The sequence below is a fragment of the Arachis hypogaea genome, chromosome 3 (assembly GCF_003086295.3).
Source record: "Arachis hypogaea cultivar Tifrunner chromosome 3, arahy.Tifrunner.gnm2.J5K5, whole genome shotgun sequence".
Classification (NCBI taxonomy): domain Eukaryota; kingdom Viridiplantae; phylum Streptophyta; class Magnoliopsida; order Fabales; family Fabaceae; genus Arachis; species Arachis hypogaea.
In genome coordinates this window covers 1,379,771-1,398,735 of record NC_092038.1, presented here as the reverse complement: position 1 = coordinate 1,398,735, position 18,965 = coordinate 1,379,771, and the positions used below count along the sequence as shown (strand labels likewise).

Here is an 18,965-nt window from a genome sequence, read left to right as displayed (position 1 = left end):
TACGTAAATCCTCTCAAATTATATTGGATTTTTTTTTAAGATAGTTACGTGAACAAAATAATTATATAAATATAGACATATATAGCAAACATGTCGCAATCATATATATTGTTAAATTGCATTGTGGTAGGTGATCCAAAAGTTGAACAATTATTTAATCACATTTAATTTCCTAGCTATAGTTATAATAGTAATTTAGATTAACTGTAATATTGATATTATTAAGGCAGATGATAACTTGGCAAATCAAGATTCTGTTAAAAAGTAGTTAGAAGCTCTTAACTAACTCTGGCAGTTTTTGCAATTTGTGGATTTCTTTATCTCTAAGCAATCCTTATAAAACACTTATAAATATCTGATGAAGTTTAATTTGACATACATACAAACTTAATTTCCTGTCAAATTTAGAATATAGAATACACTGATAACATCATAGCAATAATAATACTTTAAAAAAAATGGAAAAGACTGTCACGATATTTAATTAATCCGAGTTTAATTAATCACTAAAGTCTACATTGAACTGCACTGCCATTGAGCTTGGTTGTATTGGTCTCGCATTGCCATCTGAATCCTGCAACATATATGTCCAAATTTCAAACATTATTCCAATTATTGTTCTATTTCTTAAAAGAATTTTTGGATTGAATTTATGATGAGCATATATTGATTTAGTTGTAATATATATATATATACTAAAAGTCAACTATTAAATCAACTATTCGTATAAAATATATATTAATGATTGATTTAATAACTAAATTTTGGTATATATATATATATATAAAATATTTTTAATATTAATTATTATATTATTATTTTAAGAGCTGAAAACTTACATCATGAACAGCATCTCGAAACAAATTGATTTGTTCTCTTCTAACGCTTTTAATCTGAACAATATTAGACATTCATTAGTTAATTTTCTATTATGTACACAAAAGTAACTAGTGACGTAAAAATATTTATATAAAAATCAGTTAAAAATTGTTCGAAAACTTGATGTATTTTACTAAGGGAAAGTCTAGGGCAACAATTTTATTGAATTTTGGTCAGAATATAACTAGCAGAGAAAGGTGAGTTATTGGATAAAATCTCACACTATCAAATTATTATTGATGGCTAGTTGATGGTTAACAATCACAAAAATTATTGTCCCCCTAGCATTGCTCTTTTACTAAATTACTTAACATACTATTATATATCTTAACATAAAGATATTTTCAGATGAATAATTATGAATACTATTTAAACAATATATCCATTAAAACTAATATAATTTTAGAATATCCTGGCATGAAATGATCCTATATAAAACAAGATAAAAATTCAGATGCAATCAATTTTACGTAAAATTGATAGCTAAAAGTTGTTAAATAAAAATTTAATCATTTAACAACTCTTAACTATCAACTTCATATAAAGACGACTGCACTTGAGTTTTTATCATAAAACAAACTTATAGTAATAAGTTGGAAATTGGAATTACCCGGGTAAGGACGGTCCAAGCAACATTCTCGGTACAAGGAGGAGTAGTCAACGAACCCATGTATCTGTAATACAAGTTTGTGTCCATGTCAACCTCTTTTGGATCAAATACACCCACTGATCTATTGGCTCCAACACTTGACCCAGAAAGTGCCTTCAAATCCCCCTCTAGCTACAAAATTATTAATTACAATAATTGATTACAATTTCAAGGTATAATATATAAAAAGAACTTGATTAATTAAAAGGGTTTTACACAAGACAATAAATGGTGTAATGTTATATTAATAAAAATAACTAATTTTCACCAATGAGAGTAATGGGTCTGATCTTAATCCAATCCTGTAAAGCATTCCAATCACTGCTATTTGATTAGTTGTGGGAGTTTGATGCACCAGGTGTACCTCTAGATCCAGTCTGAAATAATATATATAGATATTGCAATCCAGATGATTGATGAACTCATCGATAAGAATTTAAATATATGAAATAATAATGGAATTATATAAACATGTAATTTATTTAATTTGTCAATCACAAAAGTATAAATTAATTAAATATAATAGTAAACTATAGTAAACATGTATGTATGTATGTATGTATGTACCTTCGTCCATCAATAGTGTGTTCAGATGGACTGTGCCAATGTAATTGTTTAAGGATATAACGACTTCCATTGATTTGTAGAGAGCTTGTTGGATCAAGAATCTCCAACTAGTCAAACAAATAAAACAACCAATTAGTTCAGAAACAAAATTTTAAGAGAGTCCATTTTTATATATTGTTAATTAGATTATTTATCATACTTAAATATTTGGTTATTTAACTACGAATATGAATTAGTCAAATGATAAATAAACAAATTTATTTTATTTATTTTAATTATGAGTTCAAAGTTTAATATTTTATTTATTTCATACGGTATTTTTTAGTTTGATTGTCAATAAGTCAATGACTAATTCATTTAAATTTAAACTCCATTAAGAATTTATCGTCAGTTAATGAATTACTACATACGTAAAATATATTATTCAAATTTTCAATATTTATTTAAGTGGATAAATAAATAAACTACTTAATCGACTAAAGTTGTTTATTTCAAGATGCATCTTTGGAACCAAATATTAAAGAAAAAAAATAATTAACATAATTAATTAGCTTACCTCAATATCATGACCCCTATTCTTAAGGGTAGCATTGGAGGGATTGTAGTTTAAATTAAGGGGTCCTATTCTAGCCAGTTGAAGGCTTCTATAATTCAAATCAATTGGTGATTGCATTCTTCCAGTTTCGCACATCCTCCATTCTGGTTTTATGTCTCCCCAATGAGATGGTCCTCTATCACTATCTTCATCGTAATTAAACTCGCTCTCATCCTCTGTAATTAATTAGTTAAATAAATAAAAACAAATTAGCACTATTTAAACACATCAAAATATCAAATATATATCATATCCTAGTCCTATAAGTCATGAAAAATAAGCATACGTTTGGTTTATATTTTTATTTTTTGATATTTTGTATAAAGGAAAACATTGTAAAAAAATATTATTTTTGTTTTTTTTTTATAAAATTATAAAAACAAAAATATTAAAAATAATAGAAAGGATAAAATCGTAAACCAAACACACTTTAATTAAGAGAAGAAAAAATCATTAAAAAAAACTGAACATATATATGTATATATAAATCTTGAACTCACAATTAATCAATTAATATATGCATGCATGTTAATTAATATAATAATTAAGTACTTACCAACTTCTTGGGACCTTGCTGGGGAAGATAGCAAAACAAGTGCTGCAAATAAACTGCAAATGAAAACCTTGGCTAAAAACTTTTCCATTTGAACAACAATTTTTTTTTCTCCTTTTGATGATGTTGTTTTGTGGCAATGATCAAGATAGCTATCTCATATTTATAGGGTGCTACAAGTTGTGAAAATTAAGTAAGAAAGTTGGATTAATTAATTAATAATAAGGAGGCTCTCATTTTTCAAACATGAGATAAGCGTTTGTTTTGGCTAAATGGAAGAAACTTTTGTTCATCACAATTTTCAATTTTCTAGAATTGTTTATGAACCAATATAATACTTGTTACATTTTATTTAATTTGTTAATATGTTTGATTTAATTAGGATAATTATTTAATTTATATATGAATCCCGTTTAGAACAAAATTGAGACATACACTCTGATCACTATTAAAAAATAACTCAAAGAAAATCAAATAAAGATTTGATAATTAATACGCACCATATGTAGTAAACCTTTGAATTTCAAATAATTATTAAACCACATATAGCTTCTTAATTTAATTATTTGACCAGCGAAGAAACTGAAATAAAATAAGATATATTAATTTAATTCATCGTATTCCACGTTTTTCAAGACAATTACAGTAGAAAAAAAATTTAAATTGGAAATCAACGAAATTTACAAAAACATTTTTCAATTTGTTTTTTTTTTTTTTTACTTTTTTGTCCAAATAAAAACAGAATATTTTTCGTCTTTTTTTGTTACATTTTCTCTAATGTCTAAAAATCACGAAGAAATCCAGCGGTACTCACAATTCTAAACCAACTTGACAATGGTGTTTTTCATTATTAGTTGAAATACAAGGTAACTAACCTTTGAATTATCAAACCAAATGTGAATTTTAATTTCTTAGAAGAACGTCCAAGATTGGGAAAATATGGGGAGCCAATGAAATATTTATACAATCTGTATAATGGAGGTTTATGAAATATTAGAGATATAACTATTAATGTTACCTTTTTTCCATCAGTTGAACCTTTTGGGATGAGTGGTATCATGACATGGTATTAGAACATTAAATTCAAATGGTTAAGTGAATCCCAAAATCAATTTCATCTTTTGGGAAGATGTTTATTATCCCTAGTGTAACTCAATAGTCCAGTCTCCCTAACGGGATCCTTCAAGATATTATCAAAGCCTTTGTAGGCCGTCAAAATTGGCTAAATCTATTGGCCAGCCCGTTTATTTATTTAAATGGGCAGATTTTGTCTCTAAAATTAAATTCGTTTAAATTGCGGGTTAAATGGATTGAACTCGATTAACTAAAAAAATGACAGATTAAACATGTTAGCCCGCTGGCTAAACGGGTAGCCCATTTATTTTTTTACATTTTTTTAAAAAAAGTAACATTTTTAGTTGATATTTTTTTCGATCTGACTCAAAAATTCAACTCGTCAACTAAAAAAATATATTATTTTTTTAAATTTTTTATCTAAAAATAATATTTTTTGTCAATATTTTTTACAAATAAAATAAAATGATAAACGAGCTTGTCCGTTTAATTCATCAAGTTAATCATAAATGATTTAGACTAAAAAAATTTAATCTACAAATAAAACGAATTTAAACGGGTCAATTCATTTAACCCACAAATTTAATAGATCAGATCTAAATGAATTGGGCTAATCCGTTTGATAGTCTTACCCAAAAGCATAGTATGAGATAAGAATTAAATATACGAGAAGAAGAATATTATATGTGTTATTTTTGTGTATACTTTTTATATATTTTTATTGTTAATATTTAAAATAACTTATTAAAAGTAAAAAAATAAGTGTACAAGTGAATTAAATATTCACAAAAAATTGTACAAATAATATTTCTTTTAAATAAATCAATTGTTTGAACAATGAAATTAAACGTGCAAGGCTTTCATCCCATTACCCAAAACTTTAGAAAAATCTAATTGGTTTTATTAGTAATTACTAATTAGTAATTAGTATTAATCTAAACGTACCACTTCATCTAAAGAACGATTCTAAATTTTGACTTTATTGTCCGTACATACCGGCGTATTATTTTAGCTACTTGTCTCTTACGTAATTTGTTTGATAACTTTTTTTTTTCTTTCACCATGAATAATTAATATTTATTCAAAATTCAATAATAATATATAGTTCATCATCGAGAGATACACAATATATTTCATGAAAATGATAGATAAAGTATGAGAATAAAAGAGATATATAGTTATCAGTCAAAGTCTAACCAACGATTTTTATAAGAAGTTTTATTTAGCTTAGTATGAGATCAAAATTAAATAATTAATAAAATATTTTATATATTAGTAATACAATAATAAAGTTGATAATCTAAAAAATAAATACAAGTTTTAAAAGTATAAAATTAATTATGGATGCATTAATATATTTATTTATTATTATTTTTCTTAATTTTATAGAAAATGTTTTATTTAAATTAAAAAAAATAATAAATAAATGTATTGATCTGATACATCCATAATTGATTTTGTATCTCTGGAGTTTGTATTTATTCTCCAAATTATTGACCTTGTTCTTGTACTGCTGTTATGTAGGACATTTCGTTAATTATTTAATTTTGACCTCACGGTAGAACTACATTAAAATTAAATAATTTTTTTTAAAAATTTAAATAGGACACTTTAAACTTTAAAGACCAACAAAATTATACCAAAATGTAGCAACTAATTTACTACTTTATCCTATAATTATTTTACGCACATAAATTGATATGTTGATATTATTGGTTACCGAAAATTGCAAAAACGAAGAGCAAAATAAAATAAAAAAGTTTACCAAAAATCTTAGAAAAGATACCATGAAATGCCAGATGATCAGTTGCCAAGTAGAATTCACAAGTCAGCATTTGTGGTAGCCAGGTGATCTAAAAGTTGAATAATTATTTTATTATTATTATTATTATTATTAAAATTCAGTCTTTATTCAGTTATTATAAAAATTATTATAATTTTTAAAATTTATTTTTAGTCAGTTTTTTTTTAATTTATTATTATTTAATTAATTTAAATATCTACTTTTACGTATTAATTATTTAAAAAATTAAAAAAAATTATTTTTTATTTTTAAAAATTTAAAAAAAATATATTTAAAAAATACCTAATTGTACTGATTAATTATTTTCATTTAATTTTCTAGCTATAATTATAATAAGGTTTAATTATTCTGTTGGTCCCTATAATTTCGTGACATTTTCAATTAAGTTTCTACTTTTTTTTCTTTTTAATTGGTCCCTGCACTAAATTTTTTTCAGTTACTTTCTTTTTAGTAGTAATTAGTTTAATTTTATAGGGACTCAACTAAAAAAAAGAATTAGTATAAGGACTTAAATAAAAAAATTGTAGGGACTCAATTAAAAAAAATTTGGTGCAAAGATTCAATTAAAAGAAAAAAAAGATAAGGACCTAATTGAAAATTTTACAAAACTGTAGAAACTAACAGAATAATTAAACCTTATAATAATAGTTCAGATTAACGGTATAGTGACGATATCTGATGAAGTTTGACATACATACAAACTTAATTCTCTGTCAAATTTAGACTATATATAGAACATTCAACATCATCATCATCATAATAATAATAGTAATTTTTTATCTGAAAAACAGTTTCATCACAATTCTTTATTAGGGTGTAACCGTGTACATATATTTTGTATATAGTTAGTGGAAATATATATTTTCCAATATTATTTCATGTAATCTTATGCATATATGATGAATTGCGAGTGGCTCTATCAGAGTTTAATTTTTTCAGTAAGGCGTATATTTATTGAACTGCACTCTGCGATTGTTTGTTGGTTGTATTGGTCTCGCATTCCCACCTGGACCCTGTAACATATGTCCAAATTTCAACCATTATTATTCTATTTTTTTCAACAATTTTCTAATTCAATTTACAAGCATGTATTGATTTAGGTGTGCTATATATAAAAGTCAATTATTCGTATAAACTATATACTATAAATTTTGATGTTTATATAACATTTTTAATATTGATTATGAAGTTATTTAGGAGTCGAAAACTTACATCATTAACGGCATTATTAAGCGTAACGATTTGTTCCCTTTTAACGCTTCTAATCTGAACAATTACACCTCCATTAGTAAAACTTCTATTATATATACACACATACATAACTAACCATATAAAAATATCTTCAAGTAAAAGGAATAAGAATTTGAGATATCTAACTAAATTACTAAATATAATATATCATTTTTATATAAAAATATTTTTAAATGAGTAATTATCAACACTATATATATAAAATTCCATTAAAATTAATATAATTTTAATAGAACTAAAAATCAAATCAATAGAACTAAAAAATCAAAAGTTTGAAAATTCAACCGAAAATAAACCGGATATAATAACATAATATATTTATATATAAAATATATAATTAAAAAATATTTTGAACCAGTTAACGAATATAAAATAAGATTAATTTGACCTATTTTTTAGTTTTTTATCCACTTTCCAAAACAATACTTCAAACTATATTCTATATAAAATAATTTATAGTAAGAATAAATTACCATTTGTACTTATGAAAGATACAGATGTTGATAAATATATTATATAAAAATAAAACAACAATTATAATCACAGAAGATATCTTAGTGTGCCAAAAGTATCTTAACAGACCAATTTCGTAACCAATATTTGGATACTCTTGGCACATGAAAGTCATATTCTGTGATTATAATTATCATTTTATTTTTATATGGATATATTTTTTAATGTTTGTATCTTTTATGAGTACAAATGGTAATTTATTTTTTATAATAATAATAAATTAGTTAAAATTTTAAATCCTTTTTTCAGTTTAGTCTCTTATTTCTAACAACCTTCTCAAGGACGGTCCAAATAACACCCTCTGTACAAGGAGGAGTAGTCAAGGAACCCATGTATCTGTAATACAATTTTGTGTCATTGCCAGTAATGTCAACCACCCTTGGATCAAATGCAGGCACTGATACACTCGCTCCAGCACTTGATCCATTCAGTGCCTCCAAAGGTTCCCCTAGCTACAAAATTGTTAATCACAATTTATAATTTATAATTTAGAATTACGAGATAAATAAATTTATTGAGTGCAAAAATTATTGTACCGATAATAATACTGGGTCTGATCTTGTTCCAATCTTGTAAAGTATTCCAATTACTGCTATTTGATTAGTTATTGGAGTTTGATGCACCAGATGTAGCTCTAGATCGAATCTGCAACAATATATATTTAATTTTACTCATAAGTAATTATCAGAAATAATTAAGTTGGTAAAAGGTTCAATTGAGATTCAACTGGTTATAATAAAATAATATATTTATTTAAAAAAATAATTATATGGAGTGTATATTTATATGAGTTTATATATAGTTGTTGTGTGGACGAGTCTTCAATAATATTATTTTTCATGACAATCTTTTTATAGTTTTAGTGTGAAATTAAAGATCAACACAAAGAAGAAGAAAAATAAATGTGACGATGGAGTAACTTATGTATTAAGATTGGTGAAAATTCACGTGAATTCGATACTTAAGAGCCGTTAGATAAAAATTTAGTCAAATCATCTTACGGCTCTCAAGTATCAAGACTGCACCTGAGTTTTCACCGTCAAAATTATGTATTTGGTATATATGTATGTACCTTTTTCCATTAATGGTGTGTTCAGATGGAGTGTGCCAATGTATATTGTCAAGTATATAAGAGGTTCCATTAATTTGTAGAGAGCTTGTTGGTTGAAGAATTCCCAACTAGTCAAACAAATAAAACAACCAATTAGTTGAAAAAGAAAAATATTAATAAGGGAGTCAAATTTTATTTTATTTGCTTAATGATTATTATATGGTGAGTGGTGACATTATTATATGATCAAATTTTTTTAGTAATTATGTTCAACTAAACCGATCTAATAATTAAGGATTGCTAACAAAAAATTTTAGTTGAAGAAAAATTAAAAAAAAAAAGAAAAACATAAAAAAAGAAAGATTTTATTAGACTTAATTATAAAAATAATTTGTTCACTTAGTATTTTTATTTTTTTATACTATTTATCATGCTTGACTATTTGATTATTGAACTACAAATTCGAATTAATAGTCAAATAATAAACAAAATTATTTTAATTTTTTATAACGCTAAGTTTGAATTGAATTTCAAGATGCATTTTTGGAACTAAATATTAAGAGAAAAATAATATTTACCTCTATCGAATGACCCTTATTCTTAAGGGTATTATAATTGGAGGGATTGTAGTTCAAGTTAAGGGGTCCTAGTTTAGCAAGTTGAACCTTCTTATTCAAATCAATTGGTGATTGCATTCTTCCAGTTTTGCACGTCCTCCATTCTGGTTTTATGTTTCCCCATTGAGATGGTCCTCTATCACTATTTTCATCGTAATTAAACTCGGTCTCATCCTCTGTAATTAATTAGTTAAATAAATAAAAACAAATTAACACTATTTAAACACATCAAATAACACACGATGGATAAAGACACAAAATTTTGTATTCTTATATTTTGTTTGATGATAAACTAAAACAAATTATGAAAATCCAATTTATTTTTATTTTTTATCATTAAAAAAATTTGAGATAAAAAATATAATAATAAAAAATATAATTATAAAAAATTAACAAAAATAATAAAATAAAAAATAAAAAATAAGTTATGTCCCTTGTTAGTGTCTTCGTGTCATTCCTGTCAGGATAGACATAAAATAGTAAAAATACACTAGTTCATTACTTCAGTGTCTTTGGACACATTGTCTCTGTACATGTCTCTTCTATCAAACACAATTTTATATCCTGTATCCGTGTCTCAATGTCTTATTTTTGTAAACAAACACAACAATATATATCATATCCTAACACTAGGTCATGAAAAATAAGCGTACATTTGGTTTATACGTTTTTTTTAGATTTTATTAAAAAAATAATAAAAATAATAAATTTTTCATTTTTATTTTATTTTTTATTTTATAAAAATTTAAAAACATAAAATATTAAAAAAATACAAAAAATAAAATGTAAGGACGGCAAACACATCCTCATTAGGAGAAGACATTAAAAATCATAAAAAAAATGAACATATATATATATATATATATATATATATATATATATATATATATATATATATATATATATATATATATATATCTTAAACTCACAATTAATCAATTAATATCTGCATGCATGGTAATTAACATAATAATTAAGTACTTACCAACTTCTTGGGACCTTGCTGGGGAAGATAGCAAAACAAGTGCTGCAAATAAACTGCAAATGAAAACCTTCGCTGAAAACTTTCCCATTTGAACAAGAATTTTTTGTTTTCTCTCCTTTGATGTGTTGTTATGTGGCAATGATCAAGATGTAACTATCTCATATTTATAGGGTGCTATACATATAGTTGTGAAAATTAAGAAAGTTGGATTAATTAAATTATAATAAGGAGGCCCTCATTTTTCAAACATGAGATAAGCGTTTGCTTTGACTAAATTGAAGAAACTTTTGTTAATCACAATTTCCAATTTACTAGAATTATATACGAACCAATAATACAAGACTTGTTACATTTCGTTAATATGTTAGGTTTACTAATGATAACTATTAAGTTTATTAAAAATGCTATTTATATATTAAAAACAGTCACTAAAATTAGTTATTAATTTATTTATGTATAAATTAAATATATATGTAGTTTAATTTATTTTTAATATATATTTATATTTTAATATATATTTTATATTAGTAACTAACTTTAATGACTAATTTTAATATATATATAACATAGTCAAAATTTATATACATATAAATTCCATTTACAATGTGACAAAGAACTAACCAAAAACAAAAACATAAGAATTGAAATTGAATACAAAAAAATAAAATTTAAAATAATAAATTAAAATTAAATAATTTTTTATTTTTTATTTAATTTTTTTATATAATAAAAAATTCATTTAACTTCACTTGTCTACACTAAAATTTAAGATAAATTAAAATTAAATAAAAAAATCACTCTACTTTTTATTTAATTTTTTTTATGCCACAAGAAAAAAATTTACTCAACAATTTTATTTATCCACACGTTAAAAAGATTTACTCAACAAGAACAAAATTGACACTCCGTTCCACACTAATGAAAATTAAATTAAAGCTCGGATTTTTTATTTATTTATAAAGCTCAAATATATTAATTAACTAGTTTATTAACGCAACAAACAAACAAAAATTGATCAAGGTATTTCTAAACTAGGTTTGGCTACCTAACTACATTATTATAAATACCTCATTTAATCTGTTTTCACACTATAGAAATTAAGAGTTTGATTTTTATAAATTAATAGTGTAAAAGATTTTGCATAATTATTCAATTAAATACATACGTTTACATGATATTTTAAGTAATATATTTAAAAATATTTAATTTTTCTAATATAAGAATATAAAATTTATATCTATATAAAATTTTACTACACTATTATTAATACCTGAAAAAAAAATAAAACTCATTAATTAACCCAAGAAAAGGTTAAGCAACTTAACATATATTTAATAGGGATGCTTAGCTTTAACAAGTGAGGTTATCATCAATATCAGAACACATGAGGACAAAGTCCATGGCAGACTATAAAAAAAAAAAACTTAACAAATAAACAAAAAAAATACTTAAATTTTAGTGGTATTTACTTGCTTTAATTTCACTTTGGTGTTCCTAGCTAAAATATTTTTGATTAATAAAACAACCCAACGCAACAAAAATGGAGAAAAAGGCAAAAAACCCAAATTCCAAGGAATATTCTCGCATCAATATTCAAGATTGTACATTGATATTAGTTACTAATAATGTTCCCTCCCTATGAATTTAAATAGCGGCTGCTAATAATTTCTAGCCCTAATCACTAAAATAGTAAAATCTAAGTACTCTATATAGAGTAGTTTAATTTCTACCTAAATATTAAGAAAAAGATGCATGTATACCATTTCAGTATTTTTTAGAAAATTTGAATTTTTTAAATTTTGAATTTTATTTTAGAAGATAAAATGTGATTTTTTATCATTTCTTTTATAGGTGGGATAAAAAAAAATATGAGAAAAAAATCATTCAAAAATGAGAGATCACATTTTACCCTCTAAAATAAAAATTCAAAATTTAGAAGATCAAAATTCTTTTCGAGGCGGCTTTCACTAGGGGTGTGCATGACCCGGCCTGACCCGAAGACTTGGCCCGATCCTGAACATTTTAGGGACTAATGTGGTCTGATTTTATCGGGTTTAGGACCGGGTACGGGTCTAAAAAATAGACCCGGTCATTATTTCGGGTCGGGACAGGGCCATGGCTCGGGTCACCCGAAATCAGCCCGGTGGCTCGACCATCATACACAATTAATATTTTGTATTATTAGTGATGGATGATTGTTATTATTATGTGGAATTTAAGTATTGTAAACCTTAGTATTTTGTGTTATTAGTCATTATATATATGATTATAAGTTAATGTTTTATGTTTAAAATGCATAAGACTTTAGACTAATGCATAATATTGTGTTATTTGTATTAATTTAAATATTTGATGTTATTAGACAATATTAGTATTAATTATGGTTATATTTTAATTTTAGAGAAGAGTTGGTTCTTATTATATTTTTCTAAGTGAATTTTACCATGTCAAATAATGGTTGGAGTCTTGAAATTTTAGATATTTTTACATACTAATTTACAAGAAGGTATTAAGGTAATATAATGTTAACGGCCCGATTTTAATCGGTATAATCGTGGCTCGAAAGTGTATAAGTTTCATCGAGTCTAGAGCCGGATTTGAGTCTAACAAATAGGCCCGATATATATTTCGGGTCGGATCTGACTCACATCAAATCCGATTTCACCCGACCCATACACACCCTAACTTTCACATACCAATGTTCTCTTTAATTGGAAAAGTACGAGTATAGAAAATTAATTTCTAATTAATTAATATTAATTAATTTTAATTAAAATGATTATACTTTTAATTTTTATTTTAAAATTTAAAATTTTTCGTTTTTAAATTTAGAATAAAAAGCCATTTTAAAAAATTAAATAATATTAAAATATCAAACTAATTAAATTCAGTCTATTTAATTCGAAATTTAAACAAATTTAAATTTTTAAATAAAATTTATTTATTTAAAGGAATAAATGAGTTGAACCAGCGTTTTTAATTCATTTTGAAGGGCACTACTACTTTTAACACTTTACCTTCAATTAGGGTGTTCGCGGTATGGTTTGGTTCAGTTTTAAGGAAAAAAGTCATCCGATCTGAACGCTTAATTTATGTGCGATGCGGTTTGGATTAGATGAAATTTTTTTGAAAATCCGATCCGATTACAAGCAGTTTGGATCGGTTTGGATTTGCGGTTTTTTAAATTAAAAAAATTAAATACATATAACAAGTCTCAATATCAAATTTTAAATAATCAACAATGACATAACAAGTCTTAACAATATCTTAAAAAAACCAACATAACATAACAATAGAAATAAAATTACAGGTTAGGTAAAATAAATAAATAAATAATATTTTGAACATAAATATTTATTAAATAATAATAATACATGAATAATAAAATGTATAACAAATTGAACATGTTATAAGTATAATTGTAAATATAATAATAAAATAATAATATTATAGCACATTGTACGGTTTGGATTGGATTGGATCGATTATGAAAAGTAGATCCGAAATTCAATTCAATCCAGCAGTTTACAAAATATAGAATCCAATCAAATCTGAATTAGTGCAATTTTAATCGATTTTTGATTTAAATCGAATTGAATGAGCGATTTAATTTAGATCGGTTTGAATTTGAACACCCTACCTTCAATTCCTTGGAGATATTAACGACCTCACAATGACTCTACATATCTGCTGTTTTTACTTTATAGATATATGTGGTAACTTAATTATTAATTAATAAATAAACTATATATGAATGATACTCCTTTTTAATACTATAAATTACATTAAGTGGATGACGAGGGTGAAAATGGCTGAGTATGTTCATGGATAAATTTTGAGTTATTTGGTGCTGAAAATATTGTCAAAATGTTAATCATTGACCTAAATACTTATGCTTTAATAATACAAAAAAATAAATGTATGACAAGAATTTATCTATATATGATCTAATAAATAAAAAAAAGCATGTAACTATTTATTCTTAATTTCGTTTATACATAATCTATTCCTTTAAAGTTATAATATTTTTTTTAAATTCATAAGTTAATTCAATTTGTTTCCAATCATGAATTCCAATAGTACGTATTACATTTTTTTTAATCAACCCTTTCTGCTTTTCCATTTTCATGAGGGTAATCATACATTAATAATTTTTTCAAATTATGGATTTTTAGTTTGGGCAAAACACTCAATTAAGCCAAGGTCAGCAATTTTTTACACAAATATGCTAAACTAAATTCTAGTTCATGAATCAACAAATACATGTTTATATATAATTCGAACCAACTAAATTCGAACTCTATTTTCACATAATTCGAATCATCAAATTATAAACAACTGCACATACACACACTAATTCGAATTCAGTCTGTCGCCTCCCCTTCGTTCGCTGTTGATCTTAACGGTAGTGGAGGCGGCGAGGTTGGAATAGGAGATTTTGTGCCGACCTCTCTACAGTGTGCTGCATCGGCTGGTGTTGGAGATGCATTGTTGGATGATGCACAGGATGATGATGTGGAGCCGGATATGATTGCTGATGACAGTGGCGACGATATCGGAGCGAGTGAGCCTGCTGGAGCGGGAAGTAGTTCTAGCTCTAGCACACAGCAGTACACTCCGCACTTTTCATCTTTTGACTTGGATGTCATGAGGCAGGAGGGGGTTCCTGGGGAGCCTGCTGGATTTGGTGCTAGAGATGCCGAAGGGTCTGCAGGTCTGACAGAGTTTCAGGTTAGTCAGCAATTTTAGGATAAAGACGAGGCCGTGTTAAGTGTGAAGAGTACAGCATCCGACGCGGGGCACAATACAAGGTGGTGGAGTTTAACTATCGCTGGTATGTTGGGAAGTGTTCTGAGTTTGGAAATGGGTGCACATGGTTGATTCGGCTTAGTCTCCGGCAGCGCAAGGGTATTTGGGAGGTCAAATGGTACAACGGACCACATACGTGTCTCGCAACGTCCATCTCCAGTGACCACAGGAGTTTGGATTATCATGTGTCTCGGCATTCATCATGCCAATTGTTAGGGGTGATACATCCGTCAGCATCAAGGTGCTCCTAAATGCCACGGCAGCACACTTTGGGTTTAGGCAAACGTACATGCGGGTCTGGCTGGCGAAGTAGAAGGCCGTTGCCCATATCTATGGTGATTGGGATGAGTCGTACAACGAGCTGCCTAGGTGGGTGTTAGGAGTTCAGTTGACGATGCCTAGTACTGTTGCAGTCCTTAGGACGAGCCCTGTTCGAGTTGGGGGAGAGGTGGACGAGTCACAAGCTTATTTTCACCGACTGTTCTGGATGTTTCCACCATGTATCGAGGCATTCCGTCATTGCAAGCCGTTGGTGAGTATTGACGGCACCCATCTGTATGACAAGTATGGGGGAACCTTGCTCGTCGCGATTGCACAAGACGGGAACTCCAGCATTCTGCCTGTAGCATTCGCACTGGTTGAGGGTGAGAATGCCGAGTCCTGGTCCTTCTTTCTCTCTCACCTGCGTCAGCACGTGACCTCGCAGCCGGGTCTGCTGGTTATATCAGACAGGCATAACGGCATCAAGGCCGCGCTTGAGGCTCCGGACGGGGGATGGCTACCTCCCGTTGCCTACTGTGCATTCTGCATTCGACATGTGGTAGCAAATTTTGCCCTGACCTTCAAGGGCAAGGACGCAAGGAGGCTTCTTATGAATGCAACTTATGCTAAGACCGAGGTGGAGTTCGATTACTGGTTCGATATTCTGCGGTCCGAAGACCCTGCCATATGTGAGTGGGTGAACCGGATTGGATATTCATTGTGGACAGAGCATCGGGATGAGGGTCAGAGATTTGGGCACATGACGACAAATATCTCCGAGTGTGTGAATTCAATCCTGAAGGGGGTCAAGAATCTCCTTGTGTGCTCGTTAGTGAAGGTGACTTACGGGAGGTTGGCCGACTATTCATCCGTAAGAGGAAAAAGGCTGAGGCCCAGCTGGGGACTGGACAACAATTCAGTCAACACTTGGTGAAGTGTATAAAGGCCAATCTGAAGACGGCAAGGTGCTTCACAGTGACTTTGTACGATAGAGATAACTCGGAGTTCACCGTCTCGGAGACGACTCCTACTGGTTCGTTCTCACTTGGTAGCTATAGGGTCTCGCTCGCATCTCAGACATGTGATTGCGGATACTTTCAGGCACTTCATTTCCCGTGTCCTCATGCCCTGGCATGCTGTGCTTATTCACGGCTAACTTGGCAGCCGTATGTCCACCAGGTGTATCGTCTTAGCTCCGTGTTTAGTGTCTATCGAATGGGGTTCACACCTCCCATTCCAGAGGGTTTCTGGCCACTATATGATGGGCTGACAGTGATACCAGACCCCAACAAGAGGCGTGCGAGCGAGGGACATCCTAGGTCGACCCGGATACGGACTACCACGGACGACGTGGATCCAAACAGGCTGAAGAAATGTGGCCTCTGTCGGCAACCAAGACACACACGTCGGAGTTGCCCACAGGTCGGAGGACCAAGTCATAGGGGGGTACATGAGTAGGTGTGTTGTTAGCTTTATTGTTATGTTGATTTCACTTTTGTATTTAAAGTCCACTATTTTAGGGTTTGTAACTTGAAGTTGTTAAGCGAAAAAATTTGTTAAACTCAATGTGATGTACTTTGCGTTGGTTATTAATTAATCAATGTGTTCCATTTCTGAACTGATAATTTAACATATCCAACAAATACGTAAAGCAATAACGTAATCTTCAAAGTCCCATTGACACGTGATAACCAACATATATAAATAACTTCAATAAACAATGTACACCAATTTTGAAAGTAACGGATACACGAGAAAGCAATAAGGTACCTAACATAGATAACAGAATACAACTCAGATCGTACACATACGTAACTTACATAAACAAAGGAAGCTAAAATACAACACTGATCATACAAATAAGTCATACACCAAGACAAAATCATCTAAATAGGTGCAAATCGGTAAAGCAACAACGGGGAACCCGTGTCCTCTCGCCTCTCCGGACGAGCGGCTCCTCATCCTCAATGTCATCCTCGTCATCATCCCAGTCTGCATGTGCAGGTGGCCTAGGCTGGACTGGCAAGGGTCGTGAGGAAGACCCTGAAGGAACTGACTCTCCGCCAACGGGTGCCCTAGACGGTCCGGCAACTGAATGTGACCCAGCAGCATAGGCGGAAGGAGGGGCACCACCCAATGCAAAATAGTCAGGAGGAGGCACTGAAGGAGGCTCGTTCAAATCGACATCTAACGGTGCTTGTGTCCCCGTCATCTGACCCCGCTGTCATGCCGCATCATCCTCCTGCATAATGGCACTAATCTCATCTAGGAAGTGTGATCCGCCGAAATCCGTATCAAGACCATCACTAGCCAGCAAGTCCGAAAATAGCGTCCTCGGACTAACCCATGGTTGACTCTCCTGAAGTGTGTGCTCGTCACCGGGAACACCAACAAAGTAATCGTCAAGCGGCCCTGATCCAAGTCCATCGTCACCATGGGCCGAACCATCTCCCATACCCGACCCGCACCACTCTCCACCATGACCGCCATGATGGGGACTAACACCCCGTACACCAGCATGGCCTCCAGCGTCTCTCCCACTGGGCCCGTGCTGATCACCATCATCGTCATCGTCTCGATGATCACCGTGATCATCCACCGCAGCATGCGCTCTGCGTTGGCCTCTACGCCCTCGTCGTCTACCTCCATATCGTTATTCAAAATATGCCACATCACTTAGCTAAACATAAGCGGTTAGTATACTTACATCCCTGGCCTGTAACAGGTCTATTCTCAGTCTCCACATCTGCACTCGAGGTCCCTTCTCGCTACCGGAAGGATTGTGACCTGACCACCTGCAACTCACATCGGTGTTATAACGAAAGAAATGTATGACAAAATAGTATAACATTATAAGTGGATAGGGAATTAAATAATTTAACTCAAAATAGAATACTCCAACAAAAGTACCTCGAGGCCAAGGGCTAGCTGAACATATCATACCAGCAGGTCTAAGCCCAGGAAAGCGCCAAAAGATCCAAGACTGAAGTAACTGTAACGGGCCAGCTAACTTCACCACATGTCTGTTGGTCACTAGGTACATGCATCGGTACAACCACGCTAGTGCTGCGGAACCCCAGCTATAGCCACCCATCTCCTCTAGCTTAGCCACGTACGGTAGCCATATGATGTGAATACGGTTGCCGGACTTGTCGGCAAACAACTGAGTGCCCAACAGCATCATGATATAGGGACGAGCATAGCGCCTAACTGTCTCGTCGTTAGCTCCCTCGGGGCACTCTCTGAAAGTCTCTTGGAACCACGTGCAGTTCACTGCGAACTTCTGAATTTGGTTCGCATGAGGTAACACACCAAGCAACTCCTGGAACCACACCCAAGCCGGATGGCCACCCTGGA

The 18,965-nt window shown here is 30.0% G+C and overlaps 2 protein-coding genes across 2 annotated transcripts; both read right to left on the bottom strand.

Annotated features, from left to right (window-relative positions):
- Positions 1-334: 334 nt before the first annotated feature.
- On the bottom strand, positions 335-3,376 carry LOC112785772 (alpha carbonic anhydrase 7). The gene is made up of 7 exons (XM_025829205.2): positions 3,247-3,376; positions 2,652-2,866; positions 2,096-2,202; positions 1,797-1,905; positions 1,490-1,660; positions 840-893; positions 335-574 (listed from the first exon to the last, which is right to left on the bottom strand). Exons 1-7 carry the CDS (start codon positions 3,332-3,334, stop codon positions 500-502), a joined length of 819 nt encoding a protein of 272 aa, XP_025684990.1. The 5' UTR covers positions 3,335-3,376; the 3' UTR covers positions 335-499.
- A 3,476-nt stretch (positions 3,377-6,852) lies between these two features.
- LOC112785763 (alpha carbonic anhydrase 7) lies at positions 6,853-10,668 on the bottom strand. The gene is made up of 7 exons (XM_025829198.3): positions 10,539-10,668; positions 9,515-9,729; positions 8,958-9,064; positions 8,422-8,530; positions 8,158-8,337; positions 7,334-7,387; positions 6,853-7,134 (listed from the first exon to the last, which is right to left on the bottom strand). Exons 1-7 carry the CDS (start codon positions 10,624-10,626, stop codon positions 7,057-7,059), a joined length of 831 nt encoding a protein of 276 aa, XP_025684983.1. The 5' UTR covers positions 10,627-10,668; the 3' UTR covers positions 6,853-7,056.
- Positions 10,669-18,965: the final 8,297 nt, after the last annotated feature.